The sequence below is a fragment of the Ischnura elegans genome, chromosome 9 (genome assembly GCF_921293095.1).
Source record: "Ischnura elegans chromosome 9, ioIscEleg1.1, whole genome shotgun sequence".
Taxonomy (NCBI): Eukaryota; Metazoa; Arthropoda; class Insecta; order Odonata; family Coenagrionidae; genus Ischnura; species Ischnura elegans.
In genome coordinates this window covers 106,409,831-106,432,522 of record NC_060254.1, presented here as the reverse complement: position 1 = coordinate 106,432,522, position 22,692 = coordinate 106,409,831, and the positions used below count along the sequence as shown (strand labels likewise).

Sequence of the window (22,692 nt, the reverse complement as noted above, 5' to 3'; positions counted from 1 at the left end):
GAATGCCCTAATCATTTGAACGGGTGTTCAAAATATTAACTTGGTTTTATCCGTTCTTTTTCTCAGGGTTCTTGGAGGGCATTCTTTTTTTGGAGGCTGTTCGTTTTGCGGAGGGTATTCATTTCTTGGAGGCCATTCGTTACCTCTGGCTGTTCATTTGGGCTCTTGCGTTCATTTTGATTTCATGTTCATTTGAACATTCGCATTCGGTGAACAAAATGCAATGGTTCAGGTTCGCGGTCAATTTACAGGTCTGTTATCTGTTCTTTATTTGTGCTATGGTTCAAAGTTAATTTGAATATTATGTTAAAACTTTATTTTCATTAGTTATATTGATGCAAAAAACTATTTCAGCAAATGGAAAAGTAAAACATAAATTATTTAACTATGTTATATCCACTATATATTTTACAAAAATTTGGCTTCAGCTTTCCTCAAATTACTTGTTTGTAGTGTAATTAGACATTGAAGGGGAATCACCTGGTACTCTTCCGGAGAAAGTCTACTGAGGCATATATCTGTCATTTTTGAAGGAATGAAAACAATATGTTAAGGACGGCAATTTTATTTTATGATATTAGGTTTTTCACGTCGCGACCTTTTAAGTATTTTATTGTGACCACTTAGCTTAATTGCACATATATACACCTCAAAAGGGCTAACTCTTCCTTTGCTTCCACGTCTAATATTTAAATATGTTGCAGAATTCCGTGGGTGTAACATATTCCACTATTTTTTTACATTCTACCAAAAGTACTAATTTAGCAATGAAAATTATTATTTCTCACTGTCTTAGGCATACTACTGTCGACAGTTAATTGCATCGTTAGAGCGGATAGATACCGGACACAGCCTGTTACAAGAAGAAAAAAATTGATATTTTACCAAGGAATCTAAGAGAGAGATTCACGAATGACGTTTACACTAAAAATATTTGTAAAGAACAGTTAGCTGAGAATGAAAGTCTAAATTGCTCATAAGAGCAGCACTTAAAAAACTTTTCTGGTGCTAAAGATGGAAATAACACCAGATGCTGAGTTGATAAATATTAATTCTGGCTCATTCTACAAGTGGAGAGCAGATATTGCCCTGCACACGGATAACCAAGAAAAGGCCCACGACAGAATTTGCTTGAAGTTACTATGACAAGATGCACAAACCAAATGATGCCACACTAAGCTTTCATTTAGGTACTCTAAACGTCCGATAAACAGTGTTTCTACCTGAATGACTGTGACTGTTTGCCATTAACAGATATTTTGAACTGTTCTTTTTACTGAACAGGTTCAAAGTGAACGGTTCATCAAAATGAACAGTCTAACCCACCTCTACTAAAAAAGGTTACATATGCATCTGTCAATTTTAGGAACACATATTTTATGTGATTGGGTAACGGAAAAGAACAAAGTAAATGATTAAATTAGATCATATAATACTCTGACAATGAAACTGTATAAATGTTTATACATGTGTAGATGAATGAAGTATTTTTTGAACACAATTTGCAGTTCTTTTTAAATTCATCATACAAAAAGGTATTTATTTTTACCATTGAAATAATTTTTAGCAATAGGGAATAATAAAGTAACATGTATCATCCAAGAACTAGAAAATTAGAGCTTATTGAAATATGAATACATAAGGGATTGATTTTGTACAATTATGAGGGAGTTAATCAGTCAAATGTGATACTAAATTTTTAAGTGTAAAAGGACTAAATTTTTAAGTGTATAATATATTGCAGCATTTTGCCAGCACCTTACTTAATAATGTATTTAAAAATAACTTACCCTGTATCAAGATCAATTACATTGTAAGTAGCAAGAAGGGAGTGCCTGTAGACCTGTAATTTTAAATGTTACAAATTTTATTCTATGGATATCAAGGGCAATTTTAAAATAACTATCATTAAGTCTATGAGGTTCCTCTTGCTGAGGGGAACTTACGCAATCATAGACATTGGCATGAAGAATATGTAGTGTGACTAAAAGACACACGTGTTATGCACTATAAGAGAAATACCTAAATCATAATGATACACTCACCATATTTGACGGCATACAAAGACATATTCAGAAGGCCACACACAAGGAATAAAGTTTCAATAGTCTGCGCGACAGTGTGGTACCACAATAACTTAAAATGTGGTTTCTTTTGGTTCCCACGTTTCGTAAAAGCCAAATAAACAATCATTGAATGCAATTACCAAACATATTTTATAATATTAAGGAAAATTAACAATCGGCAAGCTATTTTGAACATGATACGTAAATTTCAATAATAAATAAATGAATGAACGGCTAGCAATCAAACATAATACAAAATAAAGCAGAAACAACAAAAAACACAGATTCAAGTAAACTTTGCCCATCATGAAATTAGACTTTAATCACTTTCAAAACCATAAAAATCCTTTTCACTATCATCATCATCGAGAACGAGAATATCGTCATCAATACTGTTTCCGTCATTGCTAGTACATATCACCTTCTTCCAATAATGCGTTGTCTTCTGTTTCGTCAAGAGCATTACTGATTCCGCACTCCTTCGAGGACTTAAAAATTACTTCAGCCTTTACGTCCTCCCAAGATCTTTTTCCCCACTCGCACACTTGTGAAATAGAGGACTGCTTAATTCTAACCGAGGACGTGATGTGCCTCTCCTATCCACTCCTTCCATCGTCCTCGCACTTTTTCCTTAAATGGCTTATTCACCGATTCATCTAAAGGCTGCAATTGGCTACTCAGTCCACCAGGAATGAAAGCTATCTGGGTTTTTAATTCTCTTGTTTTATTCTTCATGGTTTCAATTCTATGGGTGCCAAACTGATCCAAAACCAAAAGACAGGGTTTTCTTAAGAGTCCACCAGGTCGCATACATTCTGTAACCACAGTTTCATTCCAGCTTCATCCATCTTGCCATTCCAATGAACATGAACAATTACACCCGTTGGAAGTTTTTCTTTCGGATGAGTTTTTCTTTTGAATGTGGAAAACGGCGGTAGTTTTGTGCCATCAGCACAACATGTTAGAACTACCGTATATATCGGGTTTTTTCATGACCTGTGGTTTTTATGGTTATAGATTTAGACTTTTTAACACTCACAGTCTTGTTGGATGGTGCATCAAATGTGAGTGGAATTTCATCCATATTTCCTATTTGACCAAGCTCAAAATAAGTTTTCTTGTGTGCACAAACCTATGAAATGAAAATATTTTTTCTTCATAATCTGCTGGAATTTTCTGTGCAATAGTTGTTTTCGTGTACATTGATAAGCCTTGACTTTTCATGAACCTGAAGCACCAGCCCTCAGACCCTGAAAAGTTCTGAATCTCATGTTTTTCTGCGAAGCCTTTGGCCTCATTTTTCATCATTTCGCGGTTGAAACACTTTTCCCAGAATTCCTCACATCTATCAACCACATTTTTACGGCATTTTCCAGTTCAGGCCAAGATGGAGCTGGGCATCGAAGGTTATGCTTTTGTTTTTTAGCAGCCTTCAGTTGATCTTCCTGCAGTCACCAAGAACGTATCATTTTTTATGTAGGTGGTGGACCAAAATGCCTTGCTGCTGCTCTATTTCCAGGAATGCCAACTTACAAAAAATATTGGGGGGGCCCAAACCGGAAATCTTGCCACAGGAAAGTTTATAAGTAGCGAGTTTTAAGTTTTTTAAGCATTTTAGACGAGTCGTATGATCAACATTAGAACCCTGATAATTCGAATCTCGATATCTGTACATTCCGGGGAAAATCGACAAGCCTGACACTTTTTTCCTCACACGCATAACGAATTTTTGGGGGGCTCCGGCCCCCTCAAGCCTCATGGAGTCGGTGCCACTGTCTGTTTCCATGCACTTTGGCATAGTTTTACACTCCTATTTTGTACCGAATTGTATGGCTTAATCTCTCTTTTCCTTCAGTCATATTTTCCAGGGTATTTCTTTAAAACAAATAGTTGTTTGCACTGATACCGACACATTTATACCGAGTAGCACCAATACTAACATGTGTGTCGGCTGAGTGTCGTGCGTCATACGTTGAACGAGTGGTACAATGTTGTGCTATGTGCTAAACCATCCCAATTCTCTCTTCTCAGCTATATTTTTGTTGGAAAAAATTTGGTTAAACCTGATAAAATAATAACGGCAGATGTAGAAAAAGATGTGTGTGTCTAGACCTTTATCCGAGCTAAAATTAGCATTCAGTATTGAAAGTTAACCAGTGTCCTTCACGTATAAGATGCAGGTAGCTTTTTTGAGACCAAATTTAGAAAAAAAAGTGTGCCTTATATGCCGTCAAATACGGTACCTACTTATTGCAAAGAGTGACAGGGTTAAATAAATGCCAGAAACCAGGTTGGTACAGAGATGGATCTATAAGTCAAATATGAATACCTACCTATTCCAGTATAAATTCAAAAAGGGCAACAAAATTAAACCAAGTTAATACAAGTTAAAAGTGGGTCCTTATTTGTCCATTGATAGAAGTCTAAGGGAATTTCTGGGATATGCATCATGGAGAAAACAATGCCTCACTGGAAGGGATGATCAAATCAAATGAAGCGGTCCATTTGTTGCCATAGATACTGTGTGCACTCAACCTTTTGGGGGCAATATATGTACTACCCAAATTTTGAGAATATATGTCAGTTAATAGAATTCCCCTGAGTAAAATAATAAATATCTACCAAAACTAGAGGATGGCTTTTGTGCCTAAATTATAGGTACGCCAGAGCTGAAATAGGTGACATTAAACTTGAGAATGTGATTTTGATCAGGAGATAAGGAAAAAAGAACTAAAGAGACAACAGAATAACGAGTCATTTCACCTAAATTCAATTGAGAATAATAAGCATTGCAGTCATGGATCAACAAGTGAAATAAATGAAAACTTACCTTCTGTGTTTGCCTCGCCACAAGTAAGTACTTTTTGTCAGGAGAGAGAATGTGCTGCGAAGCTTCATTTATGACCTGAAATTATTTAATCCAGGCTCATATGGGGCATAGTTGATTCAAAGATGATAGAAAATTTTAAAAGTAAAGTACACTCAATCTATTATCTCACAAAAACGTTTTATTACAGTCAGAACTTTGTCAGTCAATACATCACTGTAAATAATGGGGAACTTGCATGGATCGTCGATTGTTATACTAACTATTTTGAACAGTTAAAACGGATATTTAAGTTCGCAAAATTACCTATATTTTCTCAACGCTTTGTCAAAAGAAAATGACTTTAAAAATCGAGCAAAATTTCTCTGAGCCGACCACTGCACGAAGACTACCGAGCTCTGCCGAAGCAAAGCGTGACGTCATCTGAGCCTAAACTGCCGTCGGACATCGGGAAGTACGCTGAAAACATTGTTTTGAGCATGATCCTTTAACACTAGCATGCCCGACCAATCTTTACACCCTATTATGACATAGTAGGTCAATTTCACCCAACATGACCATGTTTGCATATTTTACTCAAAATATTTAATTCCTTCCCAGTTTCTTTATTAATATTGTTTAGAAAGTATTTGGGTGGGTAGTAGAAAATTTAATTGGACGAAAAATATTAAAATTTTAGTTTTTCAACAATTTCTACGGTGTTATGGGAAACTAGCTTCCACAAATTTGTGAATACCTATCGCTTATCCTCTGATGGGTTCGGGAGGTGCAATGAATTTCAATGGTGTCAGGTTCAAAAAAATTACACTCACAAGTTGACAAAATATCAGTATAAAACACATCGGTTACATCGAATACCTACTACGGAACAGTAGAAAGGCTTCAAATGAATTTGAGAGTCTGGGTCTAAATGACCCATTAGGGCCCGGCAGGCATAAGTGATGAGAAAAAATAATAATATCAGGTCTAACTTTTGCACAGTGGTAAACCGAACTAAACGATTAAAAGTCATTGAAATATGAGTCTAAAATTTTCCTTTGTTTTAAAATTCTCAACATGAATATTCTCTAATTGTGTCAATTCGACCCAGCCGGGCATTCTAGTGTTAAGGACCATGGCTTTGATTGAGTGAAGTCCTCTCGGGATTTCCACCGGTTGATTTGATTTATAGGCACCAACGTTTCAATGAACGCCTCGTTCATCGTCTTCAGGGTGAATAATAAATTTTTACTGATTAAAGAATGTTTATAAGTAACTATAAACAAATTGCAACAATTAAGTTACCCCTGATCGGCCGGAAAAATCTGAATTTTTATGAAACGGTGGGGTTCTATGATTTTTAATTTTCTTTAAAATGGGATTCCACGCATTGCTAATTTTGTATCCAGTGTCCCTATTGAAATTATTTTTATTAAGCCTAATTTCAATGGCCTCCTTAGCGAGCCTGTCCCAGAAGTTGTTGGAACGGCAGATTAATTTGGCGCTATCCCATTTAATTTGGTGATCCCTATTAATGCTATGTTCAGCCACAGCAGACTTATCAGGCTGTCCAAGTCTGAAATGCCTCCGATGCTCCTTAATCCTGGTGGCTATCGTTCTACCAGTCTCCCCCACGTAGATTTGGCCACATTCACAGTCCGAGAGGACTTCACTCAATTAATACGCCGGGAAAGAATCTCATCATATTTTACCATGGCTTTGAGCTTACACCATATAAGGCTTCGAGGGAGGATTCGAGGAAGGCTCCCCAACACCTGCGGTGGCGATCTGTGGTCATTCATCGCACATGCATTGAAGAGATGTCGCATATGCACACACGATCCCGCTCCGCGTTCTTCCGCGGCAATGGCCGGCCAGCTCATCGGGTCGAGGAGGCCATGGCGGTCTGGAAGTGCGACATCGAGCTCTATTCCGGGAAGATGGCTTTGGTGACAGCATCATTTCATTTTTCTAAGCCTTTGCTACTACGCAACTGTTACCTTGTTTCATTTCTGTCTCGATTTCTCATTGTCAGTCCATTTGCCCCTTCATCGGTGAAACCAATACGTAGATTCATAGTAATGTGGCTGGTGGCGGATACATATGGGGAGGGGGGGCGGAGAGAGAGCGCGCCCCCCCTGCGCGGACTCCTTCATTGACGAACATTGCAAAACCACAATAGGATGGTTTCCTATTACTTCATTATTGCCTAAATCGAAAGATTATTACTCCTGGAGTATGTATTTCACGCTTTTAGATTTTTAAATGACGATAACTATTTTTTGCGATTAAATGAAAAGTGAAAATTTTCATGCACGCAAAAACGCAACGGCTAAGTAGGAGTGATGGGAAAAGTCCGTGTGACGTATTTCTGGTTCCCGCTGCCGCCCTGTAAAGTGACCTTGAGGCGATGCTTGAGCACTGATACGTCGGAGGCTGCTAGCAGGTAGCGCTTGGCTTAAATAAGGATAATTAATACCCTATCAAAAGAAGGAAACTTTCCGACCTTAGCCAGTTTTAATAGGTGATTATTAAGATATGTTTCCCTGAGCTTTGTGCCTCATGTATGCATTGGTAATCTCAGACGATGCAAAACTCCTATCTACTCGTATAGATACTAGGTCCTTGTGACGTCACGTGGAGTGGCATCGCATGGGCACCAATCTGGCCTTTTTCAAATGAGGATAAAAATTGACCATTGCCATTCGTCTAAACCGGTATTTTTAAAACCAAATAATTTGTAGGTATATTATGAATACTCTAATGGTGGGTAACGAATCGCAATCAATGCCTTTCGTTTTCTTTGATGAAGGAAACTACCCTATTCCAGGTACGCTATCCGAAAGAGCGGCCACGCTATCATCCATTTCTCTGATGACTGAAATATTCGAGGCAAAAAGCTTTCATTCATGAATAACAGCACGTAATCAAGTGGCGATGAGCGAGCAAATAGGCTCTCACAGACCTGCGGGGACTCGGGTAGCTCGCCCGCAGAACAGCAAGTGATCGCGCGGCTAAACCATTTGACCGCTGTTGTGAAAAAAGTAGGCGTAAATAGGGTAGTTTCCGGCGTCACACGGAGTTTTCCCAGCATTCATAATTAGCCGTCGCGTTTTCGCGCGCTTGAAAATTTTCACTTGTCATTTAATCGCGAAAAATAGATATCGTTATTAAAAAATCTGAAAGCGTGAAATACTTACTCCAGGAGTAATAATCTCTCGATTTAGGCAATAAAAAATAATACGAAACCACCCTATTGATTCAACGACCCTCATGTAATTTGTTATGACAAATAAATGCTGTATGTCTGCGGAAAATAAAAGTAACTCGGCATGTTGGAGGATAGCGAATGGTTTATGTATGTACAAATGCCTCAACTTTTCCGGTTTATTGGGATTTTCCATGCTCTAGTGCATTTCCCAACCCTGTACCACTCCGTTTTTTTATTTTCACCCAATTTCATGTTTAGTTCAACACACTTACCACTTTAGCCTCTCGTAGATAATATTCGATGATTCTTCGGAATGAATCTAAAGAAAAGATTTAAAGCTGGAAATAGTTGGTGTTGGCCTTGAGAATTAGATAACAAAACATTTTTAGATACATCGACTGTAATATATTTCTGTTTTAATAGGGTCACATGCCTCCGCCTTAGGAACAAGGAGTTCAACACAGTTCTAGGCTGCTTTTTTATGCGTTTTATTACAAATTCAATCGATTTTTACTTACAACACAAATCCTCTTACATGGAAACGGTGACGATTGCAAATTTACTTCGCTTGTTTAGGCGTTAATACGATTCAGAAATTTGGATTACTCAGAAATGGACAAGAGTGCTTTTTAAATAACCTTTCCAAAAATAATTCATTCATATGCAAACAAATATCGCGCAAGAAAATTTCAAGTCTTCCTTACCAGACAGCTTGTCAGCTGAGAGAAAATTCCACTGATGCGGACACTAACTCGCGCGTTAAAAAGTCATTTTGACTATATTATGTAAATTCGTAGTATAATCAACAACATATCCATATTTGATGGCTTCTTACATAATTTTAGCAGAATTTCATACTAGCGTCGATGCGATCTTCACAGATGAATCCCACTGTTTTCTTCGAAATGTCTCCCCGATTTCTGCGAATGGCTCTTAAGCCTCATGCTTCTCCTTCTTTCGTTTTTAGGAAAACTAATAAATAGTTTATTATGCACTTGAGTCGAGGTATTTCTACAGCCAGATGTCAAACATTTCTTTATTCATCGCACTTACGTCGTTGGCTAGTTACAATGCTAGGGAGTTGGGTGACTATACGGAGCGGGCACCGCAAAATTAAGATGAAGTTCCGGGATTTGAACTATTTTTCCTGCATATTTCTCATTATTGACGTGAAGTATCAACTTTATACCATCAAACGATTCCCTATTCTATTAAATATCGGATTTGGGCTCACTTTGGGTTGAGCTGGTGCGCTTGAATCACCCTTATTGGAGCACTGACAGCCCAGCGGTAGACTGCTTCGAGCTATGTTTCGACACAGATTACGTCATCGTGGTTCTTCAGCAGTGGCTAGGTGGGAGGGGGGAGTTTTCCGACGCGCTTTAAAATTCGTTATATGAGTATATCATACAATATCTCGCGAAGGAAAACTCACATTTACAATTCGATTTCTTTGTTTAATTCAGAAAATAATTTTCTGTCCGCTTGCTACATTAAAAAAATTCGTGCAAGTTCCCCATTATTATCTAGACTATAAATAGATTGAATATCCATTAATGTAAGATATACACCTTTTCCAACTATATATATTAGATTGTTTCAGTGGATGACAATTTTATGACCGGGTGGATAAAAAAAACATTAAAATTGACCCAGGTTCAAAATAAATTTCATGGCATTATAATCCCAGAAATTTTCAAAATATAACGCTATAGTAATTGATTAGGTGCTAATAATATTATGAAACATGAATCAGCACATTGGTTCACATCCAATTATTTGATAGATGGAAGGGAATGATGAGTTACTGAAAGATAAATCTTCTTTATCCTACCATTTTCTTTTAAGTTAAAAAATAAAAGCTGCTGCCGGTTGCCATGGGCACTTCCGTGGCATCGTTAGAGTTCTGCTCATTAACTTGAGTAAATAGAGCCACTCATTGAGGGGAGGAATGATTCACAAGACTGCAAGCGACAACGAACCACAGCAGGTCAATGCTGGGATGGGAAGAGAGTAAGCTGACAGCAAAAGACATCGTCAGTAGCAGGGAGAAGGGCGTGGATTGTTTGCTGCTAGTAGTGGCTCTACCAGCAGGTGATGGATCAAACAAATATAGGTATCTTTATTTTTCAAACTATCAATGTATTATTGCCATATTAAAAATTGATTGGTGATCGAGCCCTGTGGTCAATAGTTCGATAAATGCATAGTTATATGACACGTGACAGTTCTTCTGCTAAGGAAATACCACTTCTTGCTTTAAGAATTCCTAAGCAATATAATATTTTTGATGCTTCAAAAGTTAAAGAGTGGCATATGTTGAAAAGTAGCATTAAAAAACAAAGGAACTATTGATACACACCAACCTTATCAGTGAAGAGTGTGAGAGGTCTAGTTTCATTTGTCTTGAAATCAAACACTATTGGAGAATTATTACTATTTTTGTACATAATCTCCGACCCTGCAAGAAAAGAAACAAATGTGAAATTAATTTCTATTATCGGAAAATAAAAATGGCATGAAAAAAGCAAAACACCAGAGTTTTCTGTAATTACTACGCACTCAAGTGTCAGACATACTAATGTTTTTATTAGTGTGATATTAATATTCACATTCCCATGCTTAATTACGCATCCGGTTTTGGTAGGACAGTATGTGCTGACGTAGCGGTAAAAAAACACTACCCAAGTGGGCTTAGCTCCTCCAAGTGTCTATACTCACTGCCATGCACAATCACTTGGTATTCAATTCTGTGACCTGGAATGGGGGTCATACCTGTAATCGCAATTAATTAAAAGAATTGGGTAGATGCAGAAGGGAAAGATACAGTGGCGTAGCCAGGAATTTCTTTTGGGGGTGGGGGTCCAAAATCAGGGGGGGAAATTTTTGAAAAACAGGGTACTAAGTAATGGATATTAAACTAATTTTAACACTTTTCATAATCGAAAAAAACTTCATTTGTTAAAGACATATTTTTCATTCATGATTTTTTAATATTTTGTTTTCTTTTATGAAGGAAAATTAATTGTGTTTTTTATATTTCGGGGGGGTCGGGACCCCCTCGGACCTCCCCTGGCTACGCCACTTGAAATATGTATGCTGAAAGAAAGAAAATCATTCCAAAATTAGCCATTCTTTCGTAAGTTTAGTGAAAAAAGCATGGACAGGTGCCTCCTCACTTCTTTGCTTGACTACATGATGTCATTAGAGTGCTGCCTAATGACGTCACTTAGTTACTCCTTCTGGGAGAACTTTTCACTTACTGCGGGAAGTAGTTAATTAATAAGTCCAAACTACAGCGAATAATACCAACCCATGCAAAAGGCCGACGAGAGGGAAGTGGCGGCCCGCCTGGCATTAGCTTGTGACGCCATCAACTTATGGTAACGGGTTGAGAAACAGAAAAAGACAGGGCTCTTTCCGTTTCAGAACTTTATCACAACCAATAATCAAATAAAATTGGTGAAAAGGCGCATTCAATTTCTTTAAGTAATGAATAACCAGAACGTTAAGTTTTGATCAGATTTGACTCCAGGGCAAGCCTTTGATTGGCTGCTACTCAATCAAAGGGCCCTGCGTTCAAACCCCAAATATAAGTGCCTCCAGACACTGAAATAAAATCTCTGAAGCGCGAGTAGTGTTGCCGCGAGACGAGACGAGACTTGCGCCTGTCCCGTCTTAGTCTCGATTTCTGACCTCGGGTATCGTCTCGAGTCTCGTCTCGTGAACCCCTGTCTCATCTCGTCACCCCCAAAATAAATTTAGCACCATAAAAAGCCATTTCCTTTGCGTACTCAATCTCTGAATCGGTACCTCGAAATAAGAAAGCCATTAATATAAATTTTAGATATATATTGATCTGGACACCAATCACGTCAATGCTTGTGATAATTGTTTTTATTGATACTTAACGAATGAACTCGTAGCTTAAAACCAGGGGCGGTATGGGGTGATTGGGGGCCCTCGGCTGGAGCTCATGATGAGCCCCCCTAACCGTAGGATGCGCTCGCCTGCACTCCCTAAGCCCCCCAGGAAAATTTTAGGATTTCGCATGCCCGGAAATGGATTTTGATGCTATTCTGGCTCTAAAAAAAAAACAAGATAAAATTCAAAAAATAAAATTTTATAAGAAAAAAGTAATATGAAAAGTAGGAAATTCACAGCTAATATTTACTTGTGTATTGTGGTTCTATTTTCTACATATTTAGTAAATTTGTTCCTTGAAAATTCCCTGAAATTAATGAACCTCTAAAATAACCTTATCAAATAATCCTTTAAAACAACAGAAGGAAAAGTGTAAAATATTACAAAGGACATTTTGGGGCCAGATAAAGACTTTTGATTGTTATGTATTAACTATGCATAATTAATTTTTGCATAGCATATTGATGTAGTCACAAATACGCAGATTTTTTCCATACTCGTTGGCTATAATTGTTTTAAAGTGTAAATAAAAACTAATGTTGCCGCGAGACTCGAGACGAGACCGTTGGGTAGAATTCGAGACGAGACCACTTTTTGAAGAGACGATACCATTTCCGAGGCACTCTCGAAATACAGATATATGTCGTTAATTGGGACATATTTGATAGAGCTTTATCCCTAAAACTATGCCCTTCTGTTAAGACGAAGAAACGTTAACGTTTTCATTAAGCATTAAATTTTAAATATTATTCAACGATAACATTTTGATAAATTATATAACTATAAAAAAGAATTTTTGCTGAAAGATCAATTTCGTGATGCATGAGCGTGACTTCTTAGCCATGTTAGGGAGTGTTAATGGTTGACTACTTTTACTTGTTTCCTGCGATAATATCCTTGGAAAATTTATCCTGCAAAAACTGAATCATTTTCTAAAAAGGATACTTTCAGTGCTTACTGCTACAACAAAAATATCTTGGATAATACTCGCATGTGTGTAAAGTATCGCTCAGCGGCACTTGCAATCCTTCTTAGAGTTTGCTTGCTAGGGGAAAATGATGGCCCATTTCGAATTGCGCAGAGCACATTACCTCGGCAGATAGACGGATGATAGCTGAAATAATATGCTATGTACCTCTTCCTGCATCTTCCGAGGTTAGTGAGGATATATATATAGCATAATGTCGCTAAATTGTGCTAAGTATGTTGCTATTAAGAAGAATAACTACAATTGGCTTTCCTTTGACTTATTTTGCTAGCCAAAAGTCCATTTAATCAAAAAGTCCATTCTCAATCACCTGATCGGCATTTATTCATCTGCCATTCATTTTAACTCCATTCATCATTGTTCTCCAGAGACTCCAGTGAGCGGAGGGAAATTTTATTTCAGCAGCATGCAGTCCATTCTAAAAGGGGTCATAAACCACTAGAAAAAATCTATTTGCAAATTAGTGCGAAATTTATGAGAGGAAAAATCATTCGCCCTCACCGGGATTTGAACTCAGATCCCTCGATTTCATTTCATTCTAATAAAATATTCATAGTGAATGTATGCCTTCAGATTTTTTTAATGTTTCGATGATATTCCGTTTTAAACTAGCGAGTTGACGAATTTAGATCTTCCTTTAACCCCTCAACGCCGTCATGCGTACCCAGTACGCTTCCTGACCTACTGTTTATAATATTTTTTCTCCGCCAGATATTGTATGTTAAATTAATACTAATTACTCTATCATTTGAAGAAATGTTTTTCCTTTCCAATAAAATATTCATAGCGGTTTTATGCCTCCAAGATTTTTAAAAAAATGCTTCGGTAAAATTCCGTTTTAAACCAGCGCCTTGACGACTTCGGTCCAAAAACTCAACGCCTTCTTTCAGCTGTTCTATCATGAATGTCCTATTCTGCTTGAGAGACGTCTAGAAGGGTCAGCTACTTTAGCTTGAGATACGGTATCTTCTAAGCTCAATGCCATCTCTCCGTCTTCTCCTTGTTTGTCGTCACCTCGAGCCCCGAGTGTGTTTGGTCCGCCTCGATAGTCCTAAGCGTCCTAAGCGAAGGGGCCATGTGCTTCGCTCAGTATTTATTTTTTTCTTCTTTTGCGGACAGTAATCAACGAAGATAAGATTACATCTACACAGTCAGCGTATACCAGGGCCCCTTCGAGATATTTTCTTGTCTCTTGAGGGAGCTTCTAAACCACGAGCTTCAGTCCACCAGAGTCATTCATGCTGTGTGGTGTTCTTTCAGGCAGTGTGTTGAAATTCTCATCGGGTGTACTGCCTGTGTGTGGTATTTTTTTATAATTGGGGATCCTGCGAAATGGGAATAGTATTGAAAGGCAAAAAAGAGACTCGGAAGTCTGTTTGTGTGTTAGGTTATAGTAAATTCATTGGTGGGGTGAATTTCAAGGACCTGTTATTGCATTCGTACCTAATGAAAAAAAACGCCATTACAAGTGATGTAAGAAGTTATTTAGGAGACTATTGAATGCGGCAGTGCTAAATTCATACGTTGTTCACAGAAAAAACACGTATAAAAATTTGACTTATCATTTAGCGTGCCATTGGGCGAGGTAATATTTTTGAAATATCCAACGTCATACGAACTGTTTGGACTTGGCCGTCACTCATTACACAATTTAGTACCAAGACTCACAAAAATACATTTCCTAAAGACAATTTCTGCAGCTGGGAAGAGATCAAAGTCTCAAAGGAGGTGTGCAGTTTGTGCCTAATATGGGAGATGAAGAGACTGCGTGTACTGGCGTGAAAAATGTGCAGTGGGATTATGATTTGATTGATTCAAATCATGTCACACAAAGCAGATTTTCTAAGGTAAATCATTAGAATATTCACCTATTGACGTTTGAAACATTAGCACGTGATTACTTGTATGAAATTATTCGGTAATAATGGAACAAAGTCAGAGAAGTGGGCGGAGTGGTAAATTTTCAAGTAGGCGAAACGGGTAATCCTATCGAAAGTATCCAATCTGTTATGAAATTTTCAACCCCAAATAACTAAATTACATCATGTAATTGTGTTTTTTAAATGCATGACATGTTATATATATCGTAGCTTATTCGAAACCAAATTAAAATCTTTTAAAATTGAAAATTCATTCATTAGTTCATAAAAGGAGATACATAAAACAATAAATATTTTTCAAATCGCTCGAAAACATAGTATATAGTAGCGCATTATATTACGCAAGTTTACAAAAATTTTCAACGATACTGATCGAATATTATGAAAGATATAAATTATTGAATGATAGTATGCCAAAAAGGCGAAGATTTTTAAATCTCATCCGGCCGTTGAGATGGGATTTAATTAAATGCCTGCCGCGCTTGAGGGGTGAGGGATAAAAAAAAAAATTCACAGCCTTCACTCTTCCCCATGAGTGTCATGACCTCGAGCCCCAAGTGTCTTTGGCCCGGATTGTTAGTCCTAAGCGAAGAGACCAAGTGCTTCGCTCCGCATTTATTTATTTTTTGGAAAGTAATCAACGAAGATAAGATTTCTTCTTAACAGTCAGCGTATACTAGGACCCTTTCGAGATATTTTCTCATCTCTTGATGGAGCTCTGAAACCACGCGCTTCAGTCCACAAGAACCGTTCATGCTGTGTGGTGTTTCTTCAGGCAGTGTGTTGAAAATCTCGTCAAGGGTACTTCCTGTATGCGGTTATTTTTATTTATAATTACGGATCCTACGAAATGGGAATAGTATTGAAAGGCAAAAAAGAGGCTCGCAAGCAGTTTGGCCAGGTCGGCTGGTCGGCGATCGCCGAGGGCCCCGAGCTCAGGGGGGCCCCAGAGTCCTCTGGACCAACGTTAATGTCCTACTGCATAACCCTCGTACCACATGGGTGAGTGTAAGAGAACTGTCAGAAGACTCTGGGGGCGCCGAGCTTCGGGGCCCCACACAATACTCGCGTATATCGGCCGGCATGCGCTTGGGCGCTGATCGCGTCTCTTCTCCCTCTCATGTCCTACGCTTAGGCCAAATACGACGACGAGTTCGTGTGAATCTCCCTCGTGAGATGAGACCGCGGTGGCAACCATAAGTGCGACCGTGCATATGTGAGAGTATTTGGGGACCTCTACGGATCATAACCAATTCCATTTTTCCCCTAGTCCGCTCTTCCCAAAGCCCCCAGTCCCGTAGCGAAACCCGATATCCCCGCAGGTGTTTCTGGGTAGTCGATACCCCAATTCATTCATCGAGAAAAAATATCAGATTAAATTGTCTGAGTATAGTTAGACATCTCTTTTGTATGATTTTTTGACAAAGGGTACAGTGGGAATCAATGCCAAGTAGTTCTCCCAGGACTGGAAGTTGGGAAGGAAGCGTTGTTGGAGGAGGGGAAGTTGCGCGTGCACAGTCACAAGTATTCTCTATATTTCCTCACATAGATCGCGAAATTCTTAGTACACCTTACAATTAGTAGTTCAGTGAGTGCTGGTTTGGTTAGTGACAGTTTTTCATCCTATTTGAAGTGTTAATATGAAACGTTTTTACAGAAGCGGTACGCAGACAAGAAATGAGAAGGAGAAAAAACTCTTTTATGTTAACAATATCTAAAAAGCTTTAGTGATTAGCTGAACAAGAACAGTGGTTCCTGTATCGATTTGCTACACAATGAGAGTTTAAATACAGATTCGGGTACGTTGGAATATTCGTATTTTCGTTTTAATAGTTTAAATAGTCTTGTGACGCGCTTCGAGTAAACTTTCCGTGCGGTCAGGGGCGGATCCAGGATTTCTTTCTGAGGGGGGCACAAGCAAGGCTGTATCCAGGATTTTATTCTGGGAGGTGGGGGGCACAAGGATACCTCATAATGCAAAATGAATGCAATCATAATGGGACCGTATTAAAAATCATGCATATTTTTAAGGGTCTGGGGGGGCACGTGCCCCCGAGCCCCCTAGATCCGTCTATGCGTACTGTTCTTTCTTCTCTACTTAATTGCGTTTATTTTTTTGTTCGTTTTGTACGTGTAATTTAATTTTGTACGTGTAATTTTTTGTGCAATTAGTTTCCATTTACAATATACGTGTTGCGCCAAACGCAAACAAAGGAAAGAAACGATATACTATTTCACAACATTACAGTGATACGCCTGATACCAAAGGGCGGGGGACCGGGGGTCTGCGGAATTCCCCCCTGATTATTTGGGATTTTTAAGACTCAAAAACGGCAGTTTCTGGAAAATTCTTTGATAAATAAAGACACTACCGTGCACATTTAGTAGGCAGTTTTATTAGTAAAAGTTATATGGTGGTCATCTACATCTGCATACTACCCCGCAAGCTGCCTCAATACGCGTGTGGCGGGGGATGTCAAGACACACGCCATAGGTAAATAGGCCATGCATGTGTAAAGGAAATGTTCTAATGAAATTACGTCCAGCATTTATTGAAGTCCTTTGTTGTGCGTGGGAATAACGAATTCCCGCACCCGCCTAAGTATCTCCATTATTTTATCATTTTTGCCGTACCTGGAAATTTAGTGGGGGTCTATTGTGATCTACGCGTCGCTCTTGAAGATATCCATGCTCAATTACTAAAGCTATATAAGTGCGCAGCCTCCGAGTCTCTAGCGGCTCTCAACCCAGCATCTGTGTAACGCTTCCTGTACGCCCATAGCAGTTTTTGACGAGTCGCGAATCTTGATAGTTTGGAGGGAATGAGGTTTTCAAGACGAAGGACTCTACGGAAACCTCTACTGTCTATCTTAAATATATCTCTGAAATAGAATAATCCAAAAAAGTAAGGAAATTGATTTCCTGAATTATTTTTCTGGATTTTCTGCGGGCGCGTGGCTTCTGTTTGCTTGACGTATGCATATTCTCCGTGTTGATATTTCAAACCCCAGCTCATCTGCCACTCAAGGGAGTTTTCGGGTAGACTGTTGAATTCAAGCTCGGCTTCGCGTCAAATATCAGCAGTATTGAGAGACTGTCAATAGTGTAGAGTTGACCATAATTGCTATTTTTTTTTCTTTCCTTAAGAGTGTAGAAGTTGGTTGTATTAATACAGTTGTAATTATTTATACTGTCTGTATTTTTTACGGGTCCCTTAACACATAATGATTTAGAAGGGAAGCACAAAAAATAATTGAATTATTGATCGAGCCCATTAATATTTGGCAGTTACTGATAAAAATACTTTTTTAACAACAGATTTTCTATAATATATATCAAAATCAAAATAAGCTAAAATATTAAAAATGTATCCTAATATGTTACCTGTTGTTTTCTTCTCTACGCGATTAGCATTAATTGCCCAGCTGAATTATATGACGAAACAAATCGTCAAACATTATCCTTTAAAAAATAGTTTGAGATGTTTGTTAATTCTGGCTTAAACTTTTCTACAAATTTAGTAAAACAATTTTTGACAAGTTTTTATCCACACTTTAAAACAATATCAACGAGTATCGATAAAAGTGACGTACTTGTGACGACAGCTATATGCCTGGCAAAAATCAATTAGACATAGTTTACGCATAACAAACAATAGTCTTATCGGGCCCCAAAATATGCTTCGTAGTATTTTACATTTTTACTTTTGCTCTTAAAAAGCGTTTATTGAAAAGGTTATTTTAGAGGTTTATTAATTTCGTGGCATTTTCAAGGAGCAAATGCACTAAATAGATAATAGAACCATAAAACATAATTAAATTTTATAAGCAGTAAAGTACCTACTTTTCATTTTATTTTTCCTACAAAATTTTATCTAGTTTTTAGAGCCAGAAGAGCATTAAAGTCCATTACCAGTCACGCAAAATCCTAAAATTTTCCGAAGGGGGTGGGGTGGCGGGTGAATCCTCCACTGAGGATCCTCATGAGCACCAGCCCAAGGGCCCCCAATCACCACAGACCGCCCCTGCTCGGAAGTCTGTTGTTTTTGCGTTAGGCTATAATAAATTCATTGGTAGGGTGGATCTCAAGGACCTGTCATTACATTCGTACCTATTGGAAAGAAAACGCCATAATAAATGGTGTATGAAGTTATTTAGCAGGCTATTGAAATCCTCAGTCCTAAATTCAATTGTTATTCACTGGGAAAACACGAATAAAAACTGGCCCTATTATCACTTCGCGTGCAGCTGGTTGAGGTAATATTATTTAAATATGCAACTCCAAACGGACAGTTTGGAGATGGCCGTCACTCCTTTAACAATTAATACCAAGACTCACCGATAGACATATCCAAACTGTCCCTATGGAGTTGGATATTTTAAAAAATATTACCTCAACCAGCTGCACGCGAAGTGATAATAGGGCCATTTTTTATTCGTGTTTTCCTAGTGAAAAAGAGCATATGAATTTAGGACGGCGGAATTCAATGGTCAACTAAATAGCTTCATACACCACTTATTATGGCGTTTTTTCCATTAGGTTCGAATGCAACAACAGGTCCTTGAGAACCACCCCACCAATGAATTTATTAGAACCTAACACATAAACAGACTTCCGAGCCTCTTCGTTGTCTTTCAATACAATTCCCATTTCGTAGGATCCCCAATAATAGATAAAAATAACCACACACAGGAAGTACACCCAACGAGGATATCAACTGAGGCGGGTGGTTTCGAAGCTCCATCAAGAGACGAGAAAATATCCCGAAGGTGACCTGGTATGTCCTGACTGTGTAGATGGAATCTTATCTTCGTTGATTACTGTCCGCAAAAGAAGAAAGAAATAAATGCTGAGCGAAGCACATGGTCTCTTCGCTTAGGACTAAGGAGGCGGACCAAACGCACTTGGCTCGAGGTCATGACACACATGGAGAAGACAGAGAGAAGGCTGTAAGTTTCTAAGGAAAATATCGTATTTCAAGATAAAATAGCTGACCCTTCTTGACGCCTCACAAGCAAGATGGGCAGCAGTTTTCAAGATAGTACAGTTGAAGAAAGAAGTTGATTTTTAGGACTAAATTCGTCAACTCTCTGGTTTAAAACGGAATATCATCGAAACGTTTAAATAATCTGAAGGTATACAATCACTATGAATATTTTATTGGTAAGAAAAAAACATTTCTTCATTTTTTCTAGAGGTTTCTGGCCCCTTTTAAAATGGACCGCATGCATAAATCCCGATCAGATGATCCAGTATGGACTTTTTGATTAAATGGACTTTTGGCTAGCAAAATAAGTCAAAGGAAAGCCAATTGTAGTTATTCTTCTTAATAGCAACATACTTAGCACAATTTAGCGACATTATGCTATATATATATCCTCACTAACCTCGGAAGATGCAGGAAGAGGTACATAGCATATTATTTCAGCTATCATCCGTCTATCTGCCGAGGTAATGTGCTCTGCGCAATTCGAAATGGGCCATCATTTTCCCCTAGCAAGCAAACTCTAAGAAGGATTTCAAGTGCCGCTGAGCGATACTTTACACACATGCGAGTATTATCCAAGATATTTTTGTTGTAGCAGTAAGCACTGAAAGTTTCCTTTTTAGAAAATGATTCAGTTTTTGCAGGATAATTTTCCAAGGATATTATCGCAGGAAACAAGTAAAAGTAGTCAGCCATTAACACTCCCTAACATGGCTCAGAAGTCACGCTCATGCATCAAGAAATTGATCTTTCAGCAAAAATTCTTTTTTATAGTTATATAATTTATCAAAAAGTTATCGTTGAATAATATTTAAAATTGAATGCTTAATGAAAACGTTAACGTTACTTCGTCTTAACAGAAGGGTATAGTTTTAGGGATAAAGCTCTACCAGACATGTACCAATTAGGGCCCCCGCGTACCTGCAACTTTTACAAAGCAACTATTTAGTTGCTTTGAGGAAGTCCCTATGAAACACCCGGCAGTTGCGGCAACTAATAAGTCGCCCGTGCACCGGGCAACAGTCAATGCCGTGTGTTTCATTTGCACTTCAACAAAGCAACTAAATAGTTGCTTTGTAAAAGTTGCCAGTGCGCGAGGGCCCTTAAGGACATATATATTTCGAGATTTTCGACAGTCTCGTGGATATGGTATCGTCTCGTCTCGTCAAAAAGTGGTCTCGTCTCGAATTCTACCTAACGGTCTCGTCTCGAGTCTCGCGGCAACACTATTCATAAGCTAATCGTTCTTATTGAATACCAATATCAATTATTTTAACGGTAAAACACAGAAATTTCATTTCATCTCGACGTATTTAGCTAAATATTGAACGTCCGCCGGTAAATGAACAATACTAAACATGCTGGCATGTAGATGCATGTTAATACTGAAGCAATTCTCATTGAATGTATGCACATCACTTGATCGCAACGTGTGCGTGGAAGATTCTAGAAATGGTTCACCAAACATTCAAAGCGTTCCTAATTGATTAATCCGAAAAATCGATTTTTTTCTATTAAAATCACTTTATACCATTACTTATCATAGCTATAGTGCCGGTTCACTAAACATTCAAAGCGTCTCTAATTGCTATGGAGTGAAGTTTAATCTCATAAATTCAAAGAATTACCCCAACGCTCATTTAGTGCTACAGTAAATAATTAATGCATAGAAAGCACTAAATATTCGACTACTTAAGTCGCAAAACAGTGTAAAGCAGGCATGGCCAAAAATTAATATCACCCAAGCATTTAAGAGAAGAAATTAGGGATGGTCGGATCGGATACCTCGGATCCAAATATCCGCGAATATTGCCCTTCATCGGATACATCGGATCCAAAGTCGCGGAAGACATCGGATCTGTATCCGAAATTTTAAATAATAGCTTCAGTGAATGCAACGCCCATAAGAGTTCCGATTCTATCTTCGAATGCATCGTCGCATGCGATTCTTGTCCTACTCATGAACCGTTTTGTATGAAAGCTCTCGCAGAGGTTACGTATGAGAATTTCAGCCGCGGAAAATAAAAAAGGCAAAATACGACTGGCGCATAGTGTGACTCTTCCCAAGAGATTGAACAATCATCGGGGGAATCTCAGCGTCAGGAATTTGAAAATGCATTTGGATCCGATAATATCCGATCCGAAAGATCCGGCTCCGAAAATCAAGGATCCGATCCGAATCCGGATTCGAAAAAAATCACGGATCCGTCCATCCCGAGAAGAAATGTATCGCGTGCACATGAACCCGGATCACACCATAATCATTTCTCAATGGAAGGGGTCATTTAATATCTTCAGATCCTCCCATTACATGTCAGACCACGTGAGGCTTTTTGTGATGTCGTTAACGTTGCATTCGGATATATAAAAATACACCATATGTATAATGTGACGACATGTACCCCCTTCCATTTTACTGCTGGAAATTCTTCAAAGCATGGATGAAAGAGGCAAATCCATTGCAATGGAAATTCACAATGCACAGGGTTTCACGTTACATGCGACATTTTTGTGCTACACTAAAATATAGCAAACTTATGTGATATCTATCATTTCGACACGATTTTGTGGCTAGTACAATAACTTTGTGCTACTATCATAGCTATAGTCTCGGATTTGAAATTCGAAGGAGAAAGCATTGCATAACCGCGGCAGAACTATCCTGAATAACTCAAGGTGAACTAATTTGATTAGCAGAAAAAATAATGATGGCTACTATTGAGCGAATTCACTTGCACTGACAACAGTTACCGTATTTCGATTAATTTTTAAACTAATAAATGTTTTCCATAATATCAACTGATTTGCTACGAGCCTTTAAATAACATCG

General features: G+C 38.3%; 1 protein-coding gene across 2 annotated transcripts in view; it reads right to left on the bottom strand.

Annotated features, from left to right (window-relative positions):
* Positions 1-22,692, bottom strand: part of LOC124165219 (venom dipeptidyl peptidase 4) — a 133,755-nt gene that overhangs the window by 45,150 nt on the left and 65,913 nt on the right. The window contains exons 3-5 of one of the 2 annotated variants that reach the window (XM_046542506.1): positions 10,450-10,544; positions 4,897-4,971; positions 1,791-1,843 (exon numbers count right to left, since the gene is read on the bottom strand). In XM_046542506.1, coding sequence (XP_046398462.1) covers positions 1,791-1,843; positions 4,897-4,971; positions 10,450-10,544 — 223 coding nt within the window. Of the gene's footprint in view, positions 1-1,790; positions 1,844-4,896; positions 4,972-10,445; positions 10,545-22,692 lie in introns of both variants that reach the window. The other variant, XM_046542507.1, reaches the window with a different exon arrangement.